The sequence below is a fragment of the Taudactylus pleione genome, unplaced genomic scaffold (genome assembly GCF_031769625.1).
Source record: "Taudactylus pleione unplaced genomic scaffold, aTauple2 ptg000005l, whole genome shotgun sequence".
In the NCBI taxonomy this organism is placed as follows: Eukaryota; Metazoa; Chordata; class Amphibia; order Anura; family Myobatrachidae; genus Taudactylus; species Taudactylus pleione.
This window is the reverse complement of record NW_028284408.1, coordinates 3275851-3303349: the sequence shown is the minus strand read 5'-3', so window position 1 is coordinate 3303349 and position 27499 is coordinate 3275851. Positions and strand designations below refer to the sequence as shown.

The 27499-nt window shown below is 43.3% G+C and overlaps 1 protein-coding gene across 1 annotated transcript in view; it reads left to right on the top strand.

Annotated features, from left to right (window-relative positions):
* TDRD3 (tudor domain containing 3) overlaps nucleotides 1-27499 on the top strand; it is a 243208-nt gene that overhangs the window by 148598 nt on the left and 67111 nt on the right. Inside the window, exons 6-7 of the mRNA XM_088481163.1 lie at nucleotides 14203-14274; nucleotides 23591-23740. Coding sequence (XP_088337289.1) covers nucleotides 14203-14274; nucleotides 23591-23740 — 222 coding nt within the window. The remainder of the gene's footprint in view (nucleotides 1-14202; nucleotides 14275-23590; nucleotides 23741-27499) is intronic.

Here is a 27499-nt window from a genome sequence, read left to right as displayed (position 1 = left end):
CAAGCTTCCAAGTGCTATAATTATACACTGTTTGTCAGCAGTGAAAATGTTATAGCCACCATTCTTTGCCAGTATCTAGCTGCGTTCATGTGACCCGGGCGTGCAAGGGGGAGCACTGTACCTTCAGAATTTGCAGTTACAAATCCCTGTTGCTCTGGCCGTCCCTCGGTATGTCTTCTGCTGGAGGACACTGGGCCTGATTAAGAGGTGGGAACAGTGGCGATGTAGCATGTAAGCGGCCATTGTTGTAAGTCTGCGCATGTTTTAAGTCGCACTGCGCATGTGTTTCGATTGTTGCCGCTCAGAGACACCGTACTGATTTAAATGCAAGGTCTGTAGATTTTAGTGGGCGAACATGCAAGGTAACAACGGGGTGGCTAAAAAGACGCAGGTTTGTCTCAGGCGCTTCACTGAAAGCAGCTGCCTCGCTGAACCGCTCACACGGGGGGCCATACTTAGGACTGGTGCATTATCAAGGGTGCTACCGCTACTACGTCCGACTCGGAATCAGCCACATTGTGTCCCAGCTCCCAGGGGAGCTCCATGTATTACACCCAGTATCGTACACTGTCATCAAGTGTGTACATAATACTAACACTATCCCCCCAGCTATCATATGTGTCCCTACTTCTACCCTCACCCAGCTGTCATGTGCCCCTATGACTGCCGACCCAAGCTGTGTCCCTATTCTAAGGGCTTAAAGTCAAGGGTCCATACATCCGCAATCACAAAAAAATGATTCACAAATTCTGTAATCCCCCCCCCCCCCAAATTTAAAGATTCTCCAATCCACCAATCAGTGCCGATACATTACCATACCTCCTATGCGCACGGCATGTATTCACTAGTATAAGGAAAGCCTGGGGACTGTCCAGCATATCGGAGAGTGACGGAAACTGAAATGTCGAGTGGCTCCGCCCCGTTTTACAGAGACCCCACCCCTTTTATGTGAAGCTCTGCCCCTTTCTGGATGCGCAAGCCTACAGATCGTTTTCAGGAAAAACACATCTGCCAATCTTGAAAGGCTCATCAATTTACTAATAAATCTCAAACCGTTTTATAGTCACCGCACACTAGCAATCTATAGCCCAGATTGGTCTGTGAAATCGAACATGTTGGGCAAGCTGATTTACCAATTCCAATCACTTTTTGGTTGGAATCTGAGATCTGTAAACCCCATACATTACATATTATGTTAAACAATCATTTGCAAAACGATTGAATTGCCCCAATTGATTGCTAATGTATGGGGGCAGTCAGACATGGAATAGCAAAAATTGTCGCTTGGATGCAGAAAATGGTTTTTTTTTTGTTGTTTGTTCCCCTCCCTTCTATTGCCACCGTTTTCTTTATGTACATGCCTCCTGGTCATTCCATGCAATTCCATGAAACTTTCCACCTCCAATTTTGACTACATTTTAGTCATCCATTTTACCAAACCAGATAAAAGCCCTGCCAAATTTAAATTTCCTATGACTTCTAATTTTGTTTGTTTGAAGGGCTTAAAGTTAGGTATAGAACAGTAAAAAGTGTTACTTGGGCACAGAAATTGAGTTGAAAGTGACCTTTTTTTTTTTACCAGGACTGTGTTCCACACAGCATTAGTTACATTTTCAACAAGATCAAGAACTCAAGGCTACGATTGTTCACTCTTTACGGGACTCTGTTGAGTGTATATTCCGCTTCAAACCGCACTGGACCATGAAAATACGTTTGTATTTTTCCTATGATTTTCTAACTCTGCTCTCAAACATAACAAACAGCTGTTTTTTTTACCACTGGTGCTTCTTTTCTTGAGGATTCCAGAAAAAAAATGTATAGTTTTAATGTGCTAATTAGTTACTCAGTGTTATACTGTATACTGTGATACTATATGTGCGCACCTGTTTTTTGCTCAGTTCAGTTTCAAAAGTTGCGAAGCCGCATTGACGCTAAACGTCTTCCTGCTTTTACTAGGAATATGTATAGGTGAAAATGGGGAAATCTGCCTGTACTTCAAAAACAGACTGTTATAGAAATATGCACAAAACAGCCATTGACACAACAATTAACTAATGATAGATAGCAAATGTTATTAAACAAAATGTTTTTTTAAATTGAGAGTGCAAAAAATATATTTTTGTATAATTTAAAGACACTTTAAAATAACCCCATCAAAATGTCTCTAATGCCCACCTACAATCTTAAAAACACCTGTCCCATTCATATATCACCTCATATACCTGTCCCACATCAATTAACCCATTTTCCTGCCCTTTGCACTTTATCACCCCAAAAATGACATGTAATATTGGCCAAAATTAAGCTAATACAAAACTTTTTAGACTAATTAGTCATTAAGGCGGGTGTCATAGTGGTTCTGAACCAAGTTTCAACATTTTTAGCTAAAAATAGGTATTTTGCACAATTTTTCGCCTACTCAGGAGGCGGAGAATTTTTTTTGCAGCAAATGGTATGGGAAAAGTAGTGGCTAATAGGATTGCTCGATAAGTATTTTTTTTGTTGTTTTCTAACCCTAATCTTCACCCTAACCCTCCCCTTGGTGCCTAATCCTAACCTTCCCTCCTGTTGCCTAACCCGAACAGTTGGGGCACGTGCCTAAACCTAACCCTCCGGTAAGTGCCTAACCCTAACACACACAAAACTTGTTGACCATCTTTGTGTTGACAATTTTTGTGTCGACCTTTTGACCCTGTCAACCATTTGTACCTGTCGACCGTCTTACATATCGACCTTTAATGTGTCAACCTTTTGTCCCCGTCGACCAAATTGACTGTCTAACATCTGGTGTCTATCTAGTCATTGTCTACCTCTTTACTGTAGATCTTTAGACCGGATCCCTGCTCACTTATGCTTTTAGCTTCTTAATGTCACTGCAGGTTCTGTTTGACACTTTGGGTCGTAAATCAATTAGAAGCGAAAAGCCGAGATCCGCGGAAAAGTATCACGGATTGGGGCTTTTCGCCTGGTGGAAACAACTCCGTATCAAATTCCAGCCGCGTTTTCCGTATGCGGAAAGTCAATTCAATGTAATAAGCAAAAAAGATTCGCCTCTGAATAGCAGGAAAAAAGTGCAACATTTTCATTTTGGGGTGCAAAGGTGGGGAAACCACTCAGAACCCTTGGGACAGCCCCCCAAAGGACAACTGTGTCAAAAAATTCCTGGAAAAAAAGTGGGGGGACAACTTCAAAAGCTAGCGAAATAAGGTTCTGGGGGTGCACTAAGAAGGGGCAAAGTGTTTTTGGGATTGCAGGTGCTTGTATGACGGAGGAATTTCACTTTTATTAAAACTTCACTTTAGAAACATAAAAATATGCTAGCACCCATTTTCAGGTACCCCAAATTTGACAGGACCTCTTATTTTCACCAATAAATACTGCTTTAAGGCCATTCTTCACCACTTGTGCAAAGACGCTAATAAGAAGCTGTTGAAACAACTTAAGTACCCCAAATAGCTTTATTCGGGCTCATCTACATTGATCCCCAATTCTAGTGCAGTTTTTTGGGGAGTTCAGGCTGATTTCCCTATTTCTGACAGCATTTTTCGCCTGTTCCGACTTCGCGGCTTACCGTTTTTGCATGGTTTGGAATTGAATAGGGTAAATAGCATGGGCGAGCACGATAACTTTCCTCGTCTAAATCACGCGATGTAGGCGGAAAGTCGGGCAGGCGAAACTTTATCGTGGACGGAAATCTAATTGAATACCGCCCTTTGTGGTTTATTCTTCATGTTTATATTTAGTTATTGGTATTTTTAAATGGTTAGTTGTTTATTACACTGCAGTCCCTTGTGGTGCTTAGCCTAGTCACTGCAGCATAAGCGTAAAACTGCCTGTTTCCTGTGTTGTATCTTCTCTGCAAAGATGCTGTATGTGCATGTAAGTGTGTCTTCTGCCACTCCTTCATTTTGCAATGTACTTACTCTTTGTTAGCTATTACTTGTGCTACTATAGGTAGTGATTAATATTCATTTACATGATGCAGATACCTCATTATTGTGTCAAGCACCAAATTGTAGATTTTTGTTTTCCTTTAATTTATTTATTAAGTTTCTTATATAGCGCAGCATATTCCGTTGCGCTTTACAATTGGAAACATAAATAGAACAAAACTGGGTAATAACACACAGATATATAGGTAGGAAGGCCCTGCTCGCAAGCTTACAATCTATAGGGAAATAGTCATTGATACACAAGGATAAGTGCTATATATTGCAATTTTGGTCCAGCCAGAATGGAGAGTTTCTTGGTGGGCTGCATGATCCAGTCACACAGGAATGTTGGCCAAATATCAGGAGCATGTGAAAGAAAAACAATATGTGAGGTTATGTGTGAACTGTGAAAGGGGATGTAATTCGATATGGAAGCTATAAAGGTTATGTGGGCGATTTTGGAATCTGATAAGCTTGCCTGATGAGGTGAGTTTTCAGGGAACGTTTTAAGGATTGGAGACTAGAGGAAAGTCTTATTGTGCGTGGTAAGGCATTCCATAGAGTGGGTGCAGCCCAAAGAAAGTCCTGTAACCGTGAGTGGGAGCAAGTAATGCGTGGGCAAGAGAGACGCAGATCTTGTGCTGAGCGGAGAGGTCGGGTTGGGAGATATTTTGAAATGAGTGAAGAGATGTATTGGTGTGGTTTGTTTAATAACCTTATGTGTAAGCAAATCCATAAATGTTGACTAGCAGGGCTGTCTCTAATGCAATGTTAATAGCTAAGTGGTGCCTATAAATTACAGCCAAAAATATGAGCTATTCTATATAATTCATTTATTTACCTGTTTTGGCAATGATGTGAACTCACCATTAATTGTTTTAGTAAAGCCCTTTCTGTGCTGTACTCTTGGAGTTTTCCAAGGCACTTTATTGTAATTTGTATTGGAAATTGTAATTATATATGCTACAGCCTTGCAGGATGAATGGCAATAATGGTTTCATCTGACTACAAATAAGTTTAATAGTTTCTTGTTTCTATACTTTTAAATTCCTTTTGCTTGACTGTAGACACAAATGGAAGAAGCTTGTGTAAAGATTTAATATACATGCTTCTCCTCTCAGAATGTACAGACTGCCCTGCCCAATGCATTTTATTGGAAACCTTTTATCAATTAATGAGACATTTTCCCAAATACACTGATGGCCTTTTTGTTTAGCCTAGTGGCATGTGGCCCATTTGGCACGTTATGTTGGTGCGTGGTACATGTCACATTTATGCCGTGTGATGTAAGGTATCGTGATCTTCATTGCTGCTGCCTAGCATGCATTAAACATGTGGAAATTAAATTTCTGATTTAGCAGCAATTTCACATTATTTCTGAATTGCTCTTCAAAACAGATACTGGGAGACCTTGTATTGATATGCTATTTATTTTGCTGCACAGCAAAGGTACGCATAGAGACCATAGCAACTAGGCAGACATGCTTTTATTATATGGACTGTCCTTGGAAAGTGACAGATTCTGATTAGTTGCTTGTATTTAAAAATGAAGGCTTCATACACACATAGAAACTATGATTGGTATGAAGATAGAAATGTATCATAATGCCATGCTTAATATACAGTACTGCCCTTTTGTTTTGTAGCTCTTTCAATTGATCTTTTTTCTTTCTCTCCTGCTGATCACTGTGCTCATAATTGTTGTTAGAACAATGCAGCACACTTTATTCTCTGGATGAAAAGTATATCTGTGAAGACAGACTGTGATGCTAATCATAAAGCCATGTTTATTAACTTCTGCTCATTTCTTAATACCAATCCTTTAAATAATACCTTTTAAAGTTACCCTGCCACCTTCTGGAAATTATTTATTAACGTCCCCTCGTGCTTACCTGGAGCCACAGTGCTGTTACATGCTGCCATTTTTCCTCCATCCGTCTCACAGCATCGGTCAATGTGGGTGGAGGAAAGAAGGGTGAGCAGTAGGACCAATCACAAGCGTTTACTTGGAAGGAGCAAATGCTACCTTTTCTCTGCATGAGATTATCTGAAGGGGTCTTAACAGGAAGTATAATCCAATAAACTATATCAATGTAATTTGTAACAAAAACATTTGCCTCAGTCCATACATTGTAGCCATTTTCACTTGTCAACTAATTAAACACACTGCAGTATATGGGGCTCAGTTAGATGTGTGCTTGCTCAGTTTTTGATATGACTGTTCCTTCTTATAAATCACAGCCAAAAACCAGTCTTAACGTATTTGTGTTACTGATGCAAATAGCTCTAAAAGCTAATGACAACAAAACATATAATTAACTGCATTGAATAATAACTCCATTGGATCCCTGTTTTTATGCACCCGTTTTAGGTCTATTCACCAGGAAGCCAAAGGAGCATGCACTGGTATTTAGGGCCTTGCTGATGCCGATCAGGCCCATGGCTTTTATAACTGATGGTAGGAAATGAGTGAAACTTTGTTATTTTGAATAGAGCTGCCCTTTAAGGGGCAATGAAGAGGTTAATAATCCTTTACAAGGTATGAAAGCTTGTAAATTTAATAGGGAGAGCTAATCTGTTTCAATGAAGAGTTTTACAACCCATTTAAATAAACTGCAGTTGCTAGCCAAACAAGGAGTGGAGAGCAGTCAATGGCTCCTTAGGATTTCTAAATGTTGCTGTGTTTTATCATCTTATGGCCCTATCTCTGTGGAGTTTCCTGTGCTTGTGTGGATTTCCTCCAGGTCCTCCGGTTTCCTCCCACACTCCAAAAATATACTAGTAATTTTTGTTGGGACCCAATTAACCTAACCTGTGTGTGTGTGTGTGTCTGTGTGTCTGTGTGTCTGTGAGCATGTGGTAGGGAATACAGATTGTAAGCTCCACTGGGGCGGGGACTGATGTGAATGGACAAATATTCTCTGTAAAGCGCTGCTGAATATGTGTGCACTATATAAATAACTGGTATTAAATAATAATAAATCTTTCTGGAAACACTCAGTTGTAAATGTAGAGTCAAGCTGGGTACGCACTGGTCGACCCGCTGACCTATCTAACAATTGGTAAGTGCATATACACTTACCAATCGTTCAGGCAATATATCTGCCAGAAAGCTATTTGAATATGACCGCCCACTGGGAACGTCATGTACAATGACTTTGGCTGCAGAAGTCGACCATACAGACAGCCAGATGAAACAATATATCTGCTAGATATATAGTCATTGGCTGTGCTGCAGGGCCAATCAGTCTTTTAAATTCTTGGGTTTTTTTTATTACAAATAATTTGACTTGATCACTGAACTCCGTTTTTTTGGTTAAAAAGGCACAACAACGTCTTTTCTCTTTACGATGATTAAGAGCTGTTTGTGTGAGTAAAGGGACCTTGCTAATTTTTTTGCGAAGCATTGTGGCGTGTGCCCTGATCTATGGGATTGTCGTACGGTTTGGGAACTGTACTGCTGCAGAACATAAAGCTCTGGGTTGGGTGTGAGGATGGCTGGTAGAGTAATTGGTATTACGCTACTATGCACTCAGGAGATCTTTGATCAGAGAGCCCTGAAGAAAGCGAAATCTATTTTGCAGGATCCCAGCCATCCAAACCATGTGATCTTTGACAGGTTATCATCAAACAGGCGTTTTAGAGCTGTGTGGTTGCGCACAAAATGATTGCATAATAGCTTTTTCCCTAGTGCTGTGCGTATGTTAAATGATTGCAATGCTCCTACTTGAATTTTGTTGATATGCCCATTTGGTTTTAACTGCTGCTTGTTCTAGTGTGTTGTAATACCTATTACATCGTTTTTTGCTGACATCACTTGGTGTTGTTAATGACAATAAAGTATATCTGCCAGTGTGTACCCAGCTTAAGTGAGTGAATTCCACCTTGCACATTAATATATGAATTAGGAAAGGTGGCTTTGATTTGGTTCCCACTTACCATGGAAGGCCCAGTACAAACAAGTAACAGACCTCAGTGTTCTCCCCAGGCTGTTTTCTGCGGGCGCATCACCTGGCAGAAACAGCCTACCATCCAGCACTTTTCCCCGCCGACCCCCGCTGTGGAACACTGACCTCTGAAGTGACCGGAAGCTAAAGAAGCCTCCGCTTGCTTCAGTGGCAAGCGTTCCCAGTGATGCACTGTGCGGGTGACATCATGACGTCACCCGCGACGTGAGAAGTCTGCCCCGCGCGCCTGCTGGATCTAGTTAGATCCGGTCAGCGCGAGGCAACGGCAGTGGGGAGCGTGAGCGGCCAGCAAGTAAAGGTAAGTGCTGGGCTGGGGCTGGGGCCAGGACCAGTCTGGGGGCACTGCATAAGGGACCAGCCTGGGGGCACTGCATGAGGGACGCTTTAAACCTGGGGGCACTGCATTAAGGGGCCAGCCTGGGGGCACTGCATAAGGGACACTTTAAACCTGGGGGCACTGCATAAGGGGGACACTTTAAACCTGGGGGCACTGCATAAGGGGCTAGCCTGAGGGCACTGCATAAGGGACACACTTTAAACCTGGGGGCACTGCATAAGGGGTCAGCCTGGGGACACTCCATAAGGGACTCTCTTAAACCTGGGGGCACTCCATAATGGATACTTTAAACCGGGCGGTACTGCGTAAGGGGCCAGCCTGGGGGCTCTTCATAAGGGACACTATTTAAGCCTGGGGCACTACATAAGGGGCCAGTCTGGGGGCACTACTTCAGCCAGGGGGCACTGCAGAAGGGCAAAGCTTAAACTACAGGGGCAATGCATAATGGGGAAAACTACAGGGGGCACTGTATAAAGAGCACTTTTGACTGAGAGCCAGTGGGGGAGCAGCCTGAGACCTGTCGGGCTGGATTGGTCTGGGAGATACCCCTTTTCTCGGCGCACGCATAATTGTGAAGGCCCCCACCCGGCTACTTTTGGATGCCACCCGGCTGGAAAAAAATTCTGGGGAGAACACTGGATCTTATGTAATGATGCATTCAGGAAAAATAATGATTATTATGAAATAATGAAGTAACACAATTCAGATAATCTTTTTAACAAGAGTATTGCAAAATAAATAAATAAAAGTTACTTATTTTGCACGCAACATATGGTTTTATAGTTTTCATTTTATTTTGTAGTTTTTGTATCTCTGAGGAATATAACAATTTAACACACACCAACATAGCATTTCATGTTTATATTTGTAAGTCACGGACTGATCTGTCATTTATATACAGTACACTAGCACATGTATTCTAACTAGACCTAATGCTGTATGAAAAAGGTGACTTTGAGATGTAGTTGGTTATTTGCTACGTATGCATATATTTAGCTCAGGTCTCATCACTAGGCTAGATAAATACACATTTAATGTTGTTGAAAATAAATAGGTTCTGAGTCTCTTGCTATGGCCCCTGCCTCCATCTCGCTAGTTTATGGCTCTATTCAATCAGATTTTTGCATGCATGTCACACAGCTAACTAGAAGAGAAGGGTACTAATGTAGCTAGGCGGAAAAAGCCATCCTAAATCAGAAATCTCTCAAAATCTCAGAATGCATTTTATATTGTTTAATGCATTTCCAATATGATCTCCTTATATTGCATATAAATTGCTAGGAATACTTCACCAAAGTTTAATATATTTCTATTGCGAGCTACAATTTATTTTTCTCCTGCTTTTTTCTCTCTTCTAAATAGGTTTGTCACATTGGTTGGATGCTCAAATAATCTGCAAGTGTGTTCTGTAATAGTGTGTATGGTATTTGCAGCTGTGCATAGTAAACTTTTGTTGGCTGATTCTGCTCTTGCAGATAACAGTAAGGAGGCGGATGAAAGACTTTTATTGTAGAATTATGACTGGCAGAAATTATATGGAGCACAATTATACTAACTGAGACTTTTCATGGAAATAGTAACACGAATGTTATAAATGGTCATATATTTTAAAATGTGTGAATGCCCAGTTATGTAGCGATTCACACTTGGATCTTCTAATAATAAGTTTCATGCATTAATTTGTGTGGACACAATTGGTCTAACCGCCAGCTCAATGTCCTGTCCTTTTTTTGTGATCTATAATATGCTTGTAAATGTCCAATATTGATGCTTGCTTAGTTCACGCAGACTACAAATGACTTAAGAATACCATCTCATTGGAATTTACACCTTTTTTTCATAGCTTCTAATATTATGTGTTTGGGGTGACCCATTTGTTTGCACAGCAAGCTCACCCTTTGAGGCAACCTGCTTGTTATTTGCTAGAGTTGCTATTATATCAAAGCTATTTTAGTCCATACGTATTTGGCTAAATGAAGTGCTAAAACCTTGCAAGTCTAAATAAAACTCCATCAATAAATTCCCATGCATGCTTTGTATTTTTAAACTTTTCTTTTGAACCCTAGGAAGATTTCTGCTGATTATCATCATGAACGTGGAATTTGTGCCTGACCTTGAGCAGCCTTAATAGTGACGGTTTCTGACCGCCATGTATACAGCTGTGTTTAGGTCATACTGAGCCGCATTTGTGAACAGAAGTGAGGAGAGGCAGTAAGTACTTGGCCTACGCCTGCCTCCTTTACCTCTGTTATCCTGACTCGCTAAACAGAAGAAAGTGCAAGTGACAGATGTGTATGGGTCGTCTTAAGTGCATATACATGCAGCTGTTTTCTCATATGTGAAGTGCAGATTTTATGAAACACTTATTGAGTTTTTCTAAATAACAGGGCAAGAACATGGGTTTCAACCATTTTGAACATAGGGCCTGATTCAGAGCCGGTCGCTCTCACAGAGCGCTCACTCTGAATCAGGGTCGTTTTTTTTTTGTTTTTTTTTAGAACGGCCTCCTGGCCGCTCGCATAGCTGTAGGTGACCACCCACAGCTATAGCGAGCGGCCAGGAATATGGTCGTGATGGTCAAGACCATCGCGACCATCGGGCTTGCGAAGAGACCCTTGTGGTAGGGTCTCGATGCCGCAAGCCCCAGAGAGATTTCGACCTTTCAGCTCTACCAGAGCCGAAATCTCTCCCACTGACATCACTCGTGATGTCAGTGGGGCCGCCCCCAAACGGAGGCGTTCACATGGGAACGCCTCCGTTTCGGCAGCCACTCCCCTGGCCCGCCCACCAAAGGGGGTGATCTGTCACTCAACATCGACAGCTCACCCCCTTTGTTGCGAGTCGCGGAGCGACGGAGTGCCCGTCGCTATCCGGGTCTTGCGCATGCGCACTGGCCCACTATCGATCCGGTTGCGAGTGCACAGCGCTTGCGACCGGGTCTGAATCAGGCCCATAGAGCAATGAGCATGATGAGACTCCAGTCCTTATTAATGAAGGGATGCTGTGGTTCTCACACTGTGGAGAATACATTTATCGCTAGTCATGATATTTTTTGTATTCTATAACGAATTAGGAAAGTAAAAAAATCATAGCCCTAGATATGCGGAATATCACATTTAAGTGGTACAGGTTAGAATGTGAAAATAAAATATGTAATTGGCCACTACAACACTTTATATTTCTGTAACTTCTATACCAGAGATACAATATAAATACGGTCATGTGTTTGGGTGAGGAGTTTGCTTGTATAGGGAATACAGTGCTAGTTTTGTTTGTTTTAATCACTTATAATAATCAGAATGTTTCCCATCAGTCACAATTGATATGCGTGGTTTTGGAACTCTGTATTGTGATTTTCTATGTCAATAGCATTAATTCTCTGCTCTGTTCTAGATCTTCTTTTTTTTTTTTTAAACTTTTTGTTTTTGTACTACTCTGCAAAAAATATAATCTAAAAATAACAGTGGTAGGCAAACCGCAAAAATGCAGAATTAAGATAATGGCAAAAAATTAAAAAATATCAGAATGAGACAAAAACTAATAGGCCATTATAAAAGACATAGGTGTGTCTATACATTTGTTATAGATTTTCTTTCTGTCATTTCAATTGTAATTTGTTAAGATGTCAATGAGGCAAACCAGTAGTTTAGGAATGAAAGGGGGGAAGAGCGTGGTACTGTAATGGCATTAGGCAGCACATAGCAGTGCCAGGATGTAGTCGGCATTCTGGCGTGTGGGATGCTGACTGTCAAAATACTGGCGCTGGAATCCCGACAGGTCGGCATCCTGCAGGTAAGTATCAGGAGTTAGGGGAGGGTTAGGCACTAAGGGAGGAGGTTTCGGGTGCAGGGAGGTTAGGTTTAGGCACTAGGGGGGAGGTTAGGTTTAGGCACCGGGGAGGGTTAGGGTAGGGTTTAGGGCTACTATACTTAAGTATGGGTGTCGGGATTCTGACTGTCGGGATGTCACTGTCTGTATTCTGACCAGCAGCATCTCGACCGCCGGGATCCCATACCCAACCCAGCAGTGCCATATACCTGTATACAGATTCCAGCAAACACATTTCCAGTCATCCTGCTTAAGCTGGTTCATAGTGTTTTCAGGGAACTTTTGTAAATGCCTGGATTTGGGCATAAACCTGTGGATGCTGTAGTCTTAATAGTTAGCCAGATACAGATGTGTCCTCATATACTCAAGTCGCAGCAAATAGCCCCTGTCGGCGCCAGGTACTGTGCGACTCTTCTTGCACAGAGCGTCTTGTTTTGCAACTTTCGGTCAAAAATGTGTCTTAAGGTCCCTATACAATATTTTTAACGATTTGGCCGATTCCGAAACATCGGAACGACAAATCATTAAAAATGTGTAGTGTGTATGGGGTTGCGAGCCTCAACGCCTGAACTTTTGTAAATGCAGTAAGATGAAGCGATGCAGCTGACGATCCCATGCAGCGCTATGCCGCCCGGTATGTCGGCCCGTCGTCAGCTTTAGAGGCAATGTGATGCGACTTAGGCGCGTGGACTGCACCGATTAATTTTATATGCAACATTTGTATATCTGAGTCTGAATCTTTGTACGAAGTATTACGGTGCAGTGACTGCAGCTTTTATACACGTCCAGTTCCATTCTTCATTTACAGACTCAGTTGCACAAAGATATGCAAGTGCCGCATATCACATTAATTAGTGCAGGCTCCTGGTGCATCTTAGTCACATCACATTGTATTCAATTGCAGGCGAAAAGCCGTGATCATTTCGACAGTTGGAGACTTTCCACCTAATTCAATTGAAATGACTTTTCGACTAACGGAAAGTCAATGCATTCAGATAGGCGAAAAAGATTTGCCTCTGAATGGAGGGAGAATAAAGTGCATTTTTCAGGTGCAAAGTTGCGGGAACCCCTGTGAAGTGTTAGGACAGTCCTCCATAGATAAACTGCGTCAAAAAAAGTTTAAAATAAACACCACAAAAAAGTACTTTCGTTTTGGGGGTGAAAAAGTGCAAAGTTGGGGGACAAACTTAAAAACTAGCGAAATAGACTCCAGGGGGTCCCCAAGTATGCCACTGGTGTTTTTTACTTTGAAGGTGTTTGCGGCAGGTGGATTTTCCATGTTTTTTTAAAACTACACTTTAGCCACTTTTAAATATACTAGCCCCCTTTTTCAGGTACCCCAAATTTGCTGGGACTAGTTATTTTGATGAAAAAATATTACTAAATGCTATTCTTCACCCCTTATGCAAATACGCTAATTAGCACCTAGACCAGGGGTCTTCAAACTTGGCCCTCCAGATGCTGTGGAACTACACATCCCAGCATGCACTGCACATAGTTTTAGCATGCTGTTATATCAAAAAGGTGGCAGTGCATGCTGGGATGTGTAGTTCCACAGCAGCTGGAGGGCCAGGTTTGAAGACCCCTGACCTAGACCATTTAAGTACCCCAAATACCTTCAGCAGGGCTATTCGGGGGTATCCATACTAGGGAGAAAAGCGGCCGCGCGTGATACTATTCCGGACCCAAAACCAGTGATGTAGGCGGAAAGTGCACCAGGCGAAAAGTCCGGAGAGTCGCACAGGTCCTGGTGGCTCACTCACATCGCATGGTATTTTGAAGCTAGGTTTATGAGGACACATCTGTATTTACAGAAATAAACATGATCTTCTCTTTTGCAAATTACGTTACTATTTTTGTTAATTGTGTTGGTACATATATATGGGGAAACATTTTGATGATAATTGGTTTGTTTTCATTCATGTTCAAAAGTCAGATTGTACACCGGAACAGTAATATGTTTGACATCAAAGACTTTAAATACTTTAATTATTTTAATGAAATGTATTTATTTTCTTTCTTATTGTCCGTAAACCTTAAAGTGCAACAGAATATGCTGGTTTATATATAATATATATGAATTAAGTATGTGTAAATAAAGAATAAATACTGATACCAGAAATGTATTTCTTTACAGAGTTTATCTAAACACAGTAGAAGCAATATTGGGACGGAAGGGGGACCTCCACCATTTGTGCCTTTTGGACAGGTACGGTTGTACTCTATTTGATACTAAAAACACTGATGTTTTGAGGTGTTCTGCTTGTGAGTTTACTGTACTCATACAACATATGTGATCTAACACACAGGTTTTTAAACTTAATACATATTGTTTTTCTACTATTGCAGTGACAGGCACCCTGATACAATTCAAGGGCCTCATGTGTGGCCCTCTAACTTATCCCCAGGGCCCTTTTGATGTGCAGAGCGCCCAGGATTTTCTAACACTGGCCTGCATCCTGGGCCGCCCTGACCGCCCCCCATATAAGTGAAATAAAAGATACCATAAACCTTTTGTGATCAGAGGCATATATGTAGCTTAGAAGCAATGTTAATGTGATAAACAAATGATTAAAATAAAAGGTTGACCTATTGTGTCAAAACAGGTACCAGTGTGGTGAAATGAGTAGGTCAGGAGAGCTTGGATAAAATGGACATGTCTCAATGTTAGAGGATGTCTCCACTTCCAGTTATAGAATTGAATCATTTGAGGATGGAGTTATATGAGGGCAGGGGTGGGTAGACACATGGGACTTTTCTCCAGAGGTGAGTTTAGTTAAGCATTGAAACAACTGTATGTCAAGATGAAGCCAGTCATGGTGTGAGTTAGTAGTTACTTTATTTCATCAACATCAACGGTTAAAGATTGCTATTGGGAGCTTTCAAAATATTGGTGTATACCCTGAGAGCATTTTTAATGGTGCAAAATGGAGTTAGTGAACTTTTTTGTCTCCTTCTTTAAATAGAAAGCTTTCTGCCAATGAGAGTGCAGCAATAGCTTATACAAAATAACTAAAAACATCAAATAAATTAGAGGGTTGGTTTGACATTGTTTATTGATACTACATAATTGAATTTTTTTTTTTATATTGAAATGTGACTGTCACAAAGCAAATAGTCATGATCTACTCAGACGAAACCATGAAAACATGGAACAACTGCTTGCATGTTTTCTGCAATATGCAGTTAATGGCTGGGTCAGTTCTATTAATTAACAGAACGTTCCTTACCAGTGCTCCTAATCCTATGATGTAATGGCCCTATGCTACCACTACTGTAGCTGCAAATCATCTCTCTTTCCCTGCATGGATGTTTTTTTAATTGCTTCTAGTGGCTTTTAAAGGTCTCACAATTGTAAGCTTCCCATCGAGATGAGGCATCACAGGACCCATACGATTTACAGTTTTTAAATGAACCAACAGATTATGTGCACAAACTAAAGTTATTGTTTCTATTAATTCTCATAACGTATCTTAAAAAGCATGACCTATGGGTGTGGCCCGAATGAGCATGGAGTAACACACACTGTACCTGATGATCAGTGAATATCTAGCCTCATTCACACCTCACCTATTAGGTGTTTGACCGTCTGCAGAGAAACATCCACTACTTTATTAGATCCACTAAAAGTGATCTAAAATGAAATACCCATTATTAAACATAATTATACCTAGAAGTCTGTCGCAATTATGCATTATTATATATTAAACAAAAAAGTGAAGTGGTGTAAGTTGTTTCACATTCAAATGACTTTTAAGTGGATCAGTATGGAGAGAAACAAGGATCATTTATTAAAAGCATAATTATGTATATTAAGCAATGTACATCTTAGTCATTTACGTTAGAGCCCCTGAGTTTAGAGTTGTAAGGTTGTGAATCCATTAGAATTCTCTCAGATGCAATCTATAGAAATGTTCATCTTTTTATTACTGTAGTAGAATAACCTCTGCACCAATTTTTTGAATGTCTAATTGGCCACTGCGGCATCTTTGCACGCAGCTGCTATGCGTAAATATGGAACAGTCGCAGCCGTCGAGAGACGTATTGATATGTCCACCTGTTGCTTTTCATACCCAAGCATCAGCGTATAAAGACGCAGCATCGTTCGTAGATCTTTGATTATTGCAGTCCTGAGGAAGCCTACGGTCCTGCGGAATGGATGACGGAACCAAGACGCCGGCACCAGTGAAACTGCGTATAAAGGCGCAGTTGCTGGATCAGACATGTCTATGAAACGGTTGCGTCACAGCCGCGTTTTTCTATCCACTCGACTTAGACACATGTGCTGTAATAAAAACATCAGCCAAAATATTGGCAAATATGCAAATATTGGCGTAGCGTACATCTCTGAATCAGGCACTATGGCCCTCATTCAGAGCCACTCGCTAGCGGCTGTACGCTCGTTCCGAGCGATGTTCGCACATCTGCGCATGCGTACGGATCGTTATACGCATGCGCGAACCAGTCAGTGCGGCCGAAATTCATGTGCTCGCAATATAGCGAATGCCTGCTATTTTGAGTGACAGAATGAGGCGTATGTGGGTGGTAACAGGGGAAGGTGCTTGAAAATGGGGAGTGGAGATCCGAACGCAGGCGTGCTTAAAGGTCAAAACGGGCGTTTTATGGGTGTGCATAATTAATACAGCAGCGTCATTGACCACGTCACTGGGTTATTTTATAGCCAGAACTGCTCGCAAGATTGTGGTAGCAAAAACCAACCACAAGAATAGCGAGCAGTTCATACGCTGGTCGATGTACTCGATTAATCTAATAAATAGCGGACATGACGTATGGTGCGAGCGGCCACGGGGCGTTTTTAACAAATAAACGAGCGTATGTTTTGCTCGCTCGTTCAGACTTAGAGGTGTGAACAGACTGCAATTTGCGAACGGATCATTTGAATAGCCACCCCTTGTTTTTAAACGAACGACCGCAAATAGCGAACGGGTCTGAATCAGGCCCTATATTCCTTAACACACACACACACACACACACACACACACACACACACACACACACACACACACACACACACACACACACACACACACACACACACACACACACACACTTTTGTAAAAAAAAAACAGTTACACTACCATTATGTTTTTGAATTGCGGGAGGAAATTGGAGCACCCAGCTGAAATCCACGCAAACACTAGGAGAACATACAAACTTCTTACATACAGGATCTTGGTAACAAAGTGAACTCATGACCTCAGGGCTTGAGGCAGTAATGCTAACCACTATACCAACCATGCTGCCCACTTGGTAGGATACCCAATTTATGGGTGCTTTTTTTCTCCAGTGTGGCTGTTCCCACCTTGTATGTCTTGCAGGGTACCTCAGCACAACTAGGATACAATGTTATCTGTATTACACAACACACATGGGGATTAGGTAACACAATAACAGGAAATAACAGGACTGTGCAACACCATTTAACTGTAGCCAGGTGCCCTCAACCCCCAACAAGCCTGATATCACCTTTAGCATTAACAGCTCAAGTCCAGTTTCCATGACTGTCTTATGAGCTCTTATCACAGAATATCATTGCGTGTACTTCGGATGTGTCCAAAAGATGTTCCGTGTCTTTCTGATCCTGACTGCTTGACTCGTTTGCCCTCTATTAACGTGGTAGGCATTGGTTGTCTGTCACCCCACTCTTGTGATCACACTGGGCTTACTGATCTCCAGGTTCCTGCTGGTGGGGATAGTATACTAGTGCTGAAGTTCAGCTTTCCTTTTCTCACAGTGACCGCCTTTCTAGCTTCATTCTCCTGTAGCTAACCTGATAGAAACTGAACTTCTGCCTCCCAACTAATATTGAATGTAATGTATTGTAATTTTTATTATATCTCTTAGATTTGGTAAACTTCTAAATCTAGAAATGAATGACATTTATTTTGACATACTGGAATTCTTAATTTAACTGTTAGATTTGCCCAATAATTAATTTCTATTTAGGTTGAGGGCTGCATAAAAGGATTGTTTGAGGTGCAAACCAGAATATCTCTCAGCCACCAGTCCCTCCCACATGGCGTCTTTTTCAGGGGGGGGGGATAGATTAGTGGTCCCCCCGTATTTTAGTTCTTGTATTTACTTTTATTTTGTAATAGTTTTTCAACATAGAGTGGGCAGTGTAAGGCGTCCTATAGGACTCCCCCACTGAGCCGGCATTTTCAAGGGGAAGCAGGTAAGACTGCTCCCGGCATGCAGGGAGCTGCGGTTCAGCGGCTCTCACTGCCGGAGCTGAAGACCTCCAATAGTGGGGGCACCCGGGGTCCCGCGCTTTCCACTAGACTACAAGGGAGGCTTTATGGAACAGGGGCTGCTTGACAGCAACAGACACATCCCTGGGGTTAACTAGCCAGGGGAGCGGGCGCTTCTCTGTTAGCCACCCCCTCAACTCTGGGGCACGCTTTCCCTCCATGGCATTAATGCCCCAGGCTGATCCGCTCTTCTCTCCTTCCCCACCAGAACGCTGAGTGGCCATTTTAACCAATGGCCTGCCTCAGTGTTGGAGAGAGAAGCATAGGGCTCCAGTCTCCTCATAGCCTGCTCCCAGCAGCTACGCTAGAGTCATCGCTTCTTTCTGCTATATTGGGCTGGTTTGTTGAGCTGTTGTCCACTTTCTGCATCAAGGGTATGATGTATGTAAGTGTACTTTTCCTTATATCTGTGCCGCTGTGGCTGATCACTGAGGGAACATCCCTTGCAGGGGTGAGTACAGCTGAATTATACATATTAATATATTTAATATATACTAGCACTACTAAATACCCTTGTTTGCTTACACCTTATTGACTATTTGGTGTGTAGGGATTTATGCAAGTTATAGCATGTCCAGAAATAAAACTACTAAGGAGGCGGGCGCTACAGCAATATGCACGTATAAACCGTGTCTTACGGTCCTTCTCCTCAGGATCCAGAGCATGATGGCCTGTGTGTCAATTGCTTTGGGGCCCTGCAGCAGGTGATTTCACCTATGGCTTCTAGTTAAGAACCAGCTTGGGCGTCTCGTCTGACACAGGTAATGTCACAATTGTAGACTGCATGTCAGTGTCAATGCCACCTGTGCCACAGCTTCCCATGGCGGAGCCACTCTGGATGCAAACTTTTGCCCGATCTGTCCAGGGACTAGCTCAGGTATCCACGTCCTTTCAGCAAATGCTTGATAAAGATAGGGCTCCTAGGCGTAGGCCTGCTCCACGTGAGAGTACCAATCTGGCAGGGGTTCAGATACAGAGGTTTCCTCGAAGGCTAGCACCTCCATTGCTTCAGACTTGGAGATGTCTTCTGTCTCGGAGGAAACTATGTTCCCTGCAGATGTAAAGGCTCTTATTAGAGCAGTTAAATCTATTCTGCTAGTGGTGGAATCGGAGCAGCCTTCTATATCTAGGGCACCTGTCTTTAAAAGGCAGAAAAAGTCTGTGGCGGAATTTCCGTCTTCTGCACAGATATAAGATCTCCTGGCGGAAGCATGGACACACCCTAGTAGACGCTTTCAAGTTTCCATGCGTATTGCTACTTTTTTCTCCCCGCTGCGGATAGGGCTACAGTAAGTAGGAGTCTCATCCCCTGGTGGAGGCCCCACATTACTCGACTTATTAGGTCATCCCTCCTACATATCCCAAATACGGCATCTCTCAAAAATCCTACAGATAGGAAGATGGAAAATTTTTTGAAAACTATTTATGTGAATGCAGGAGTTCTGGCTCGTCCAGCCCTGGCATCTGCTTGGGTAGCTAAAGCTATGGACCGATAGGCAGACTCTTGGACAAGATCATGATTACGTTGGCAGCCTCCAAATCTGCTTTCTTGCCGTCTGTCACCACTACGAGAACCAGGACTTTAGCATCTCATTCCTTTTATTCCGCAGGGTAAGGCCAGAGATCAGCCATTTCCCAGACCACAGGGTTCTGCTTCCAAAAGCTCCAAGCCTAGAGGCGTAAGCAGGCCTGGTCCACCAGATGTCCAGCTGCCAAGCCAGCAGACAAGCCTGCTGCATGATAGGCGGGCCTCCTCTCAGGGGACCTCAGAGTGGGAGCCTGGCTTCTTTGCTTTTCGGCAGTGTGGATGCAGACCACTGCGGATGCTTGGGTCAGGGGCATTGTCTCTAAAGATACGCCCTCACTTTTCAACAGGGTCCATCTTCCAGGGTTTTTTCCATTGGTCTTCCTGCTTAGCCAGAAGCTCTTGAGGTGTCTATTCACTCTCTCATGGCCTCAGGGGTCGTTATTCCTGTTCCCCCGTCCTAGAGAGCGTATTCTGGTTCAGAAGTCGGACGGCTCCTTTCGACCCATTCTCAATTTGAATCACCTAGACAAGTATCTCTAGATTCCCAAATTCCGCATGGAGTCACTTCGGTCCATCATCTCAGCCTTGGAACCGGGGGACTTATGGTGTCATTGGATATACAGGGTGCTTATTTGCATATCCCTATACAAGGCAATTACCAACATTTACTCAGGTTTGCTATACAATGCAACCACTACCAATTTCAAGCGCTGACCCTCGTGTGTTCACGAAGGTCATGGCAGCACATCTGCGATGCATGGGTGTCCGAATTTTACCATACCTAGACGACTTGCTTCTCTTAGCACAGTCTCCAGCTGTGCTCAAGGATCACATCCATCTGACAATACTGCTTCTTCAGTCACACGGGTGGATAATCATTTGGAAGAAGCCAATGCTATCTCCATCCCAGGAGATGCTCCACCTGGAAGCCTTGTTGAATTCCAGAACTCAGTCTTTCTCCCTCTGAACAAGATCTTGTCATTGCAAACCAGGATTCACAACTTTCTCAGTCAGCGGCGAGTGTACATTCACTCATGCATGTAAATTCTGGGGAAATTAGTTTCCATTTTCGCATGGTGGTATAAGGGCAGTTTCACTCACGGCCTCTCTAGGGACTCATTCTGAAGCATTGGATCAAGTCACACCTGAACTTCAAAGCTCAGACTCTAATCCTTCCCCAGGAGGTATATCTCTCCCAACTGTGGTGGCTTCAGCATTCTCATTTGGACAGGGGTCACCCCTTTTTTGATCCAGGACTGGGTCTTACCACCGATGCCAGCCTCCGGGGGTTGGAGGGATTGTAACTAGTCAGCTAACCTTTCAGGGTCGTTGGACGCATCAAGAGAGCCAGCTTTCCATCAACATCCTGAAGCTTCATGCCATGTACAGGGCTCTGTGTCAGGCACAGCACCTCCTTCGGGGACATCCGGTGAAGATCCAGTCAGACAACGCAACCACGGTGGTCTACATAATTCACCAGGGATGCACTCGCTAACAAGGAACCTTGGAAGAAGTTGGCAGAATTCTTAGCTGGGCGAACGGATATATTCCAGCATGGTCTGCTGTCTTCATCCCGGGCGTTTAGAATTGGGAAGCTGACTTCCTAAGTCGTCAAGATGTCCATGCAGGCGAGTAGGCCTTACATCCGGAAGTCTTCCAGCTAATAGTCTATCGCTGTGGCCTACCAGACATCGACATAATGGCGTCCTGCTACAATCATCAGCTTCCGAGCTATTGCTCCCGCACCAGGGATCCGGAAGCTCTCCTGGTAGATGCACTAGTGGTTCCTTGGACCTTCCCTCTAATATATATCTTCCCTCCGATCTCAATGAATCCTCTGGTCCTTTTCAAGTTCATGCTGGAAAGAGGCACTCTGATCCTGGTGGCTCTGGATTGGCCCTGGAGGGTGTGGTATGCCGATCTACTGAGCCTCCCTCTGCGTCTTCCACTGCAGCCGTATCTTCTGTTGGGTCCTTGCTTCCATCCGGATCTAGCCCATCTTGCTTTGATGGGGTGGCTCTTGAGATGTCTATTTTATGAGATAAAGGACTCCAGGAGGTTTGTGCGGACCATGCTGCAGGGTAGGAAGCCTTCATCGGGATGTATTTATCATAGGGTTTGGCGTACCTATATTTCTTGTTGTTCGACCTGGTGTTTATAACCCAGGTCTTTTCGCCTTTCCCGTATCTTTTCTTTTCTGCAGACTGGTCTGGATTTGGGCCTTCAGCTCTCCTCTTTGAAGGTCCAGGTTTCAGCTTTGTCTGTCCTTTTTCAAAGGCAGATAGCTCTGCTCCCTGACGTATGAACTTTTTTCCAGAGGGTTCTCCATGTTCAGCCACCCTTTGTTTTTCCTCTGGCTCCTTGGGATCTTTTTTCAGTTCTTCGAGCTCTCCAGTCGGCTCCCTTTGGACAGTTGCAATTGCGTTGGCTCCTGTGTAAGCGTGTGTTTCTACTAGCCATTGCATCTGGTCGGAGGGTATCTGATTTGAGCGCCCTTTCGTGTTGCTACCCTTTTCTCGTGTTCCATTCAGACATAACTCCCGCTTCCATATCAATCAGGAAATAGTAGTTCCTACATTCCAGACTATGGATCCATCTCCCTCTTCTTTGGATGTGGTGAGGGCTCTCCGGCTTTATGTCAAGAGGATCAGAGAGATTCGCAAGTCCGGACTCTGTTTGTCTTGTATGATGCTTATAAGAGAGGCTGACCGGCTGCTAAGCTGACTTTGGTCCGCTGGCTTCGTATTACCTTTCGCTAGGCTTACTCCTTGGCAAATCTTCCTACCCCTGCCGTGGTGACGCCCTATTCCACCCGGTCAGTGTAAACTTCTTGGGCAGCACGCTGTGGGGCTTCTGCAGAACTACTCTGTAAGGCTGCCACATGGTCATCTGCTCATACCTTCATCAGATTTTACGCTTTTGATGCTTGTGTCCTCGGACGCAGCCTTCGGGAGTTCTGTGCCCACCCCAGCTCAGCAGCATCCCCGCCCATAGGGGACAGCTCTAGGGCGTCCCAGAGTCATCCCTGTGCCCCCTAGTGGAGGATGAAGAAAAGGAGACTTATGTATTACCCGTTAAGTAATTTTCTTCGACTCCATACAGGGGGCGCAGGGCGCACACCCTGACGTACTTGTCTGCCGGGGGTGTTTTCTTGGTGACCAATCCGGCTGTACTTTCCATGGCATGTATGGTTCTGTATGTATGCTGGCCTTCCTTCTCCTCTGCCTCGTTCCTGTCGTGGTCTTGCAAACTAAACTGCTCTGCCAGTGGCTGGGGGCAGGGTATAGAGAAGATGATCCTGGGCTTGTGGGTAAATTTCATGAACCGTTTGGTGCCCAGACCCTCCTCTCCAGGCTATACCCATAGTCATCCCTGGGCCCCTTATGTAGTCGAAGAAAAAAACATAACAGGTAAGACATAAATCTCCTTTACCTTTTAAATATCCATTTACTGCATTACAACAGTTGAAGAAACCTGCGTTAACCTCGACACTATTTAAAAAAATAAAATAACTTTGTATAATGGCTCTTGTTGTATAATTATGTTTTAATTGCAATGATTATATGAAGTACAATTTCATGGCAGAAAATTAACAGATTACTTTTTGAAGCCTATTACAAATGTATGTAAACATATAACATTTCAGTTTTAAAAAAACAAAATAATAATCAGAGCTTAATTAACCCTGACCACTGATATTTATGTATCTTTATTTTATTTGTCAGCAACGCGCATCTGTTACTTTGGTTGACAGCAAAGAACTTGATAGCCGAAAAACACTGCAAACTTCTAGCGCTACAAAAGCTGTGGGGGAAAATGATGAGTTTGAAAAGCAAAGGACTGCTGCCATTGCTGAAGTAGCAAAAAGCAAAGAGGTTTGAGATACTTGTTTACAATCTAGGCTAATGGATTGAAAGTTTATCTTGTATATACCTTTTACTCTGAAAATTGGTAATGTTGTTATTGGCTGTTTCTCACTCTGGTGTTCCTACATTTATATAAAAAGAAAATCCATAACCCTCTAGTAATCAGTTCCTGACGTGGGACACAGATTTGTCCTCATACACTATTGCCGCAGTCACACCAAACAGCCCCTGTCAGAGTGTCAGGTCCCTGCAACTCTGCTTGTGTTGAGCATCTCTTTTACGTCTTTTTAGGGTGGAAATGCATTTTAGTCGCAGTGGGACTAAGTCACACCAGGAGACTGCACTGATTAATTGTATATGCGACACTTGTATATCTGTGTCCGACTGAGTCTGAATCTGTATATGAAGTGCTACGATGTAGCAGCTGCGGATGTTCTCCACGCCAAGTTCCATTGTGCTTCATTTACAGGCTCAATCGCACACAGATATATAAGTGTTGCATATCAAATTAATTAGTGCAGTCTCCTTGTGCGTCTAATGGTGCATACACACGTTCAGATCAGACAACGATAAAGATATCGTTGTCTGATCGTCCTGCATGTGCTGGATGATCGTTATCGAACATCCAGCACAGCACCAACCCCTAAACAACTAAACGGCCCGCGATCGACGATCGCAGGTCCCTATAGTAACCTGGTTGATATCGACCAGGTTGGACTGCATGCGCGGGACATGGTTGTTATCGACCATCCGTGCCTGCGCATCGTCCTTCCTTTGGGGGTTGAAAGGGGCCAAAAAAATGGACAATATAAACGATATCTGTTATATCGTCCTACAATATCTGACTGTGTGTATTCACCATTAGTTGCATTGGTTTGCCATTTTCGGTGAAAAACACACTTGGCGCAAGCAGAGTCACACAGAACCCGGCGGCCCACTCGCGTCAGCCGTCTCCCGCTGCATGGCATATTGAGGCTAGGTGTATGAGGACACATCTGTAATGCCTAACTATGGCTTTTATTTTGCACAAGTAATACAATCAGAAATATTGGTTACATAAGAGAACAAAAGCCAACTTTTCGCTTGTGAGGTAGCTTTTAAACGTTGCTCTTTAAATTTTTCCCTAAACTCTAAACAACCAGTAACCCTGTTTGATCTGTATGTAGGTTCAGTACAGGAAGATAAATCTCTCATCAGAAGGTACAGTAACCTGAAGCCTTCCAAAATAGCCCTGCAACCATTTGGCAATTGAAATTATCCTGCCGAAAGTTCTGCATTAAAATAGAATGTAAAGTTTGTTAATGGTGATGTTTATTTGGCACCACAAAATGTATATACAGCTCTTGGCTGCATATATATGACAAATAAAGTAAAAGAGAAAGCATCTTTAAAAGTGAAATAAAGTAGAAAGTACACAGAAGAGTTTACAGCTGAGTGTGTGTCTAATATATAAAATTTATACCCAGTGCATTTTTATCCGCTACATACACAATTTATTAATGGAGTAAACACATTAAAAAACACTTCTAAATAATACCACAAATCTGAAACCTAACTTCTGGATTATGGAGCCTCATACATCACATTACAAGGGGATGTAGTTAATAAACCTACCATCGGGATGCCGGCTGCCAAAATCCTGGTGCCAGAATCCTGAACTGCAGCCGGAATCTCGACATCAGTGGAGATGCAGACGTTGGAATCCCAAGAGCCGGCATCCCGATCGGAAGTATAGTGGGGCCTGGTTAGCTGTTAGCTACAGGGGGGTGAATTAGGGTAAGGCACCATGGTGAAGTTAGGGTTAGGCGTGGGAGGGGGGAGGTTAGGGTTGGGTACCATCGGGGGATTAGGATTAGGCACTAAGGGGGGATTAGGGTGTGGGGTAGGGAGGGTTAGGATGCAGGAAAGGAGGGTTAGTGGGTGAAGGGGGAGAGGGTTAACATACTTACCTAACTCCTATCTGGATCCTGAGTTTCGGGATGCCGCTGTCTGTCTTTTGACAGCCAGCATCCCGACTGCCGGTCTCCCATACCCAACCCCATTAGAAGCTAAATATAGGTTTCTTGCAAATAATCATATTTCTGCCACACTTATAGCCTGTAGTAAAGCAGGCTCAAGAGTACTCCTCACTCAGGGATGTCCCAGAGCATATATTTATTGTGGCATCATCTGTACATTGAGACCGATTATTCTCCAAAGGATTGATACAGGCATGCCACCTTAATAAATATGTGTGTTTGGGTGTGTCTGCAGATTATCTGTCCTAGAAGACAATTATATTACAGTTGTTAGTTTGTTGTATAATTTGCAGTGAAAACTGCAGTGTATCACATTTTAAGCGACTTTGAACGAGGCTTGATAATAGGTGCCGTAGAGATGGGTCACTCCATATACACAAAATTTGGAATTTTATGTGCAACAATTTCAAAACAATACGACAACTAAACAACATCAGGGTAGACATCCAGCTTGTGGACCTACTGTGGCCAACGAAACATTGTGGAGGTTTGTGGACAGCATTGTCTGGAACGCATTGTAACATTTGACTGGCATGCGACATTGCCACAGATAAGAGCAAAATGTAATTCTGGGGCCATAAATAAGATCAGCATTTAAACAGTGCAACATTCCCTTTCATCTGTGGGGTATACAGGAGCCAATGACCCACTTAGGTCCCTTTGCTGACCCCATGGTACAAGGCTCTGTGCATCGCCTGTGCTCATGAACACAGCCATTGGATGCCGGATGACTGGAAACATGTTTCCTGGTTCAATGAGTCAAGGTTCCAACTGTTTCGGGCAGACTGACAACTGTGTGTGGAGAAAACTCCATGAGGCAATGGATCCCACATGCCCACAAGGGGACAGTCCATGGTGGTTGTAAGTCTGTTATTGGGAGGAGTGTTTTCAGCTGGCATACATTAGGACCCCTGATAGATCTGCAGACATAACTGAACAGCGGATGCTACGTAACCATCATTGCCGATCATTTGCACGCATTCCTGTCATGTGTTGACTCTGATGACGATGTGCAACCACACAGGTTCATAGCCACCAGATCATGGCAGCAGGAGCATTCCTCTTAAGTTTGGCAACATGCGTTGGCCCCCTTGTTCGTCGGATTTGAAACCGACAGAAAACATGTACGATGCATTTCATTGTGCCAGCAAGGTTTCTTCACCAGCGAATATTAGGGAATTGTGTGGTACATTATCTATACAGTACTCCAGAGAGCTTGTGGAGTACATTCCACGTCGTGTTGATGCTGTTATTCGATTGAAAGTGTCTCAGTTTTTCTGGCACATGAGTGCATAGATGTATGTATTTCTTCCAGTTGGGTATCCTGGAAACCTTGTGGTATAGTGGGTGGAGAAAGGCACCTGGGCACTTTCAAATTTGGCACATTAACTTGGCCTACTCCCCCTCTACCTTGATGAAGACCTGAGCCATTCAGTTTTTCGTGAGTGTCGGGGGGAGACAGCTGTTCTCATGATTTTGCAGCTAAAGCCTCATTGAGTTTTTTTTCTGTAGTACAGGGTGTATTTTTTATATTTTGGTAGCTGAGGTGTCCTTCTTTGATAGCTGTTGTGGGGAGTGCTACTTAGCGACTCCTTTTGGCCAGCTGCCTGCTTCCACGTTCCACCTGATATCTTTTCTGGGGAGACCAAGACCGCTACAGCTGCTGGTAAACGCTCTGGACTTTCGCGTTATCAGTTGTCAGACAGCAACATCTAGCACACTCCTGACAAGATCGCCTGAAGGTAGATAA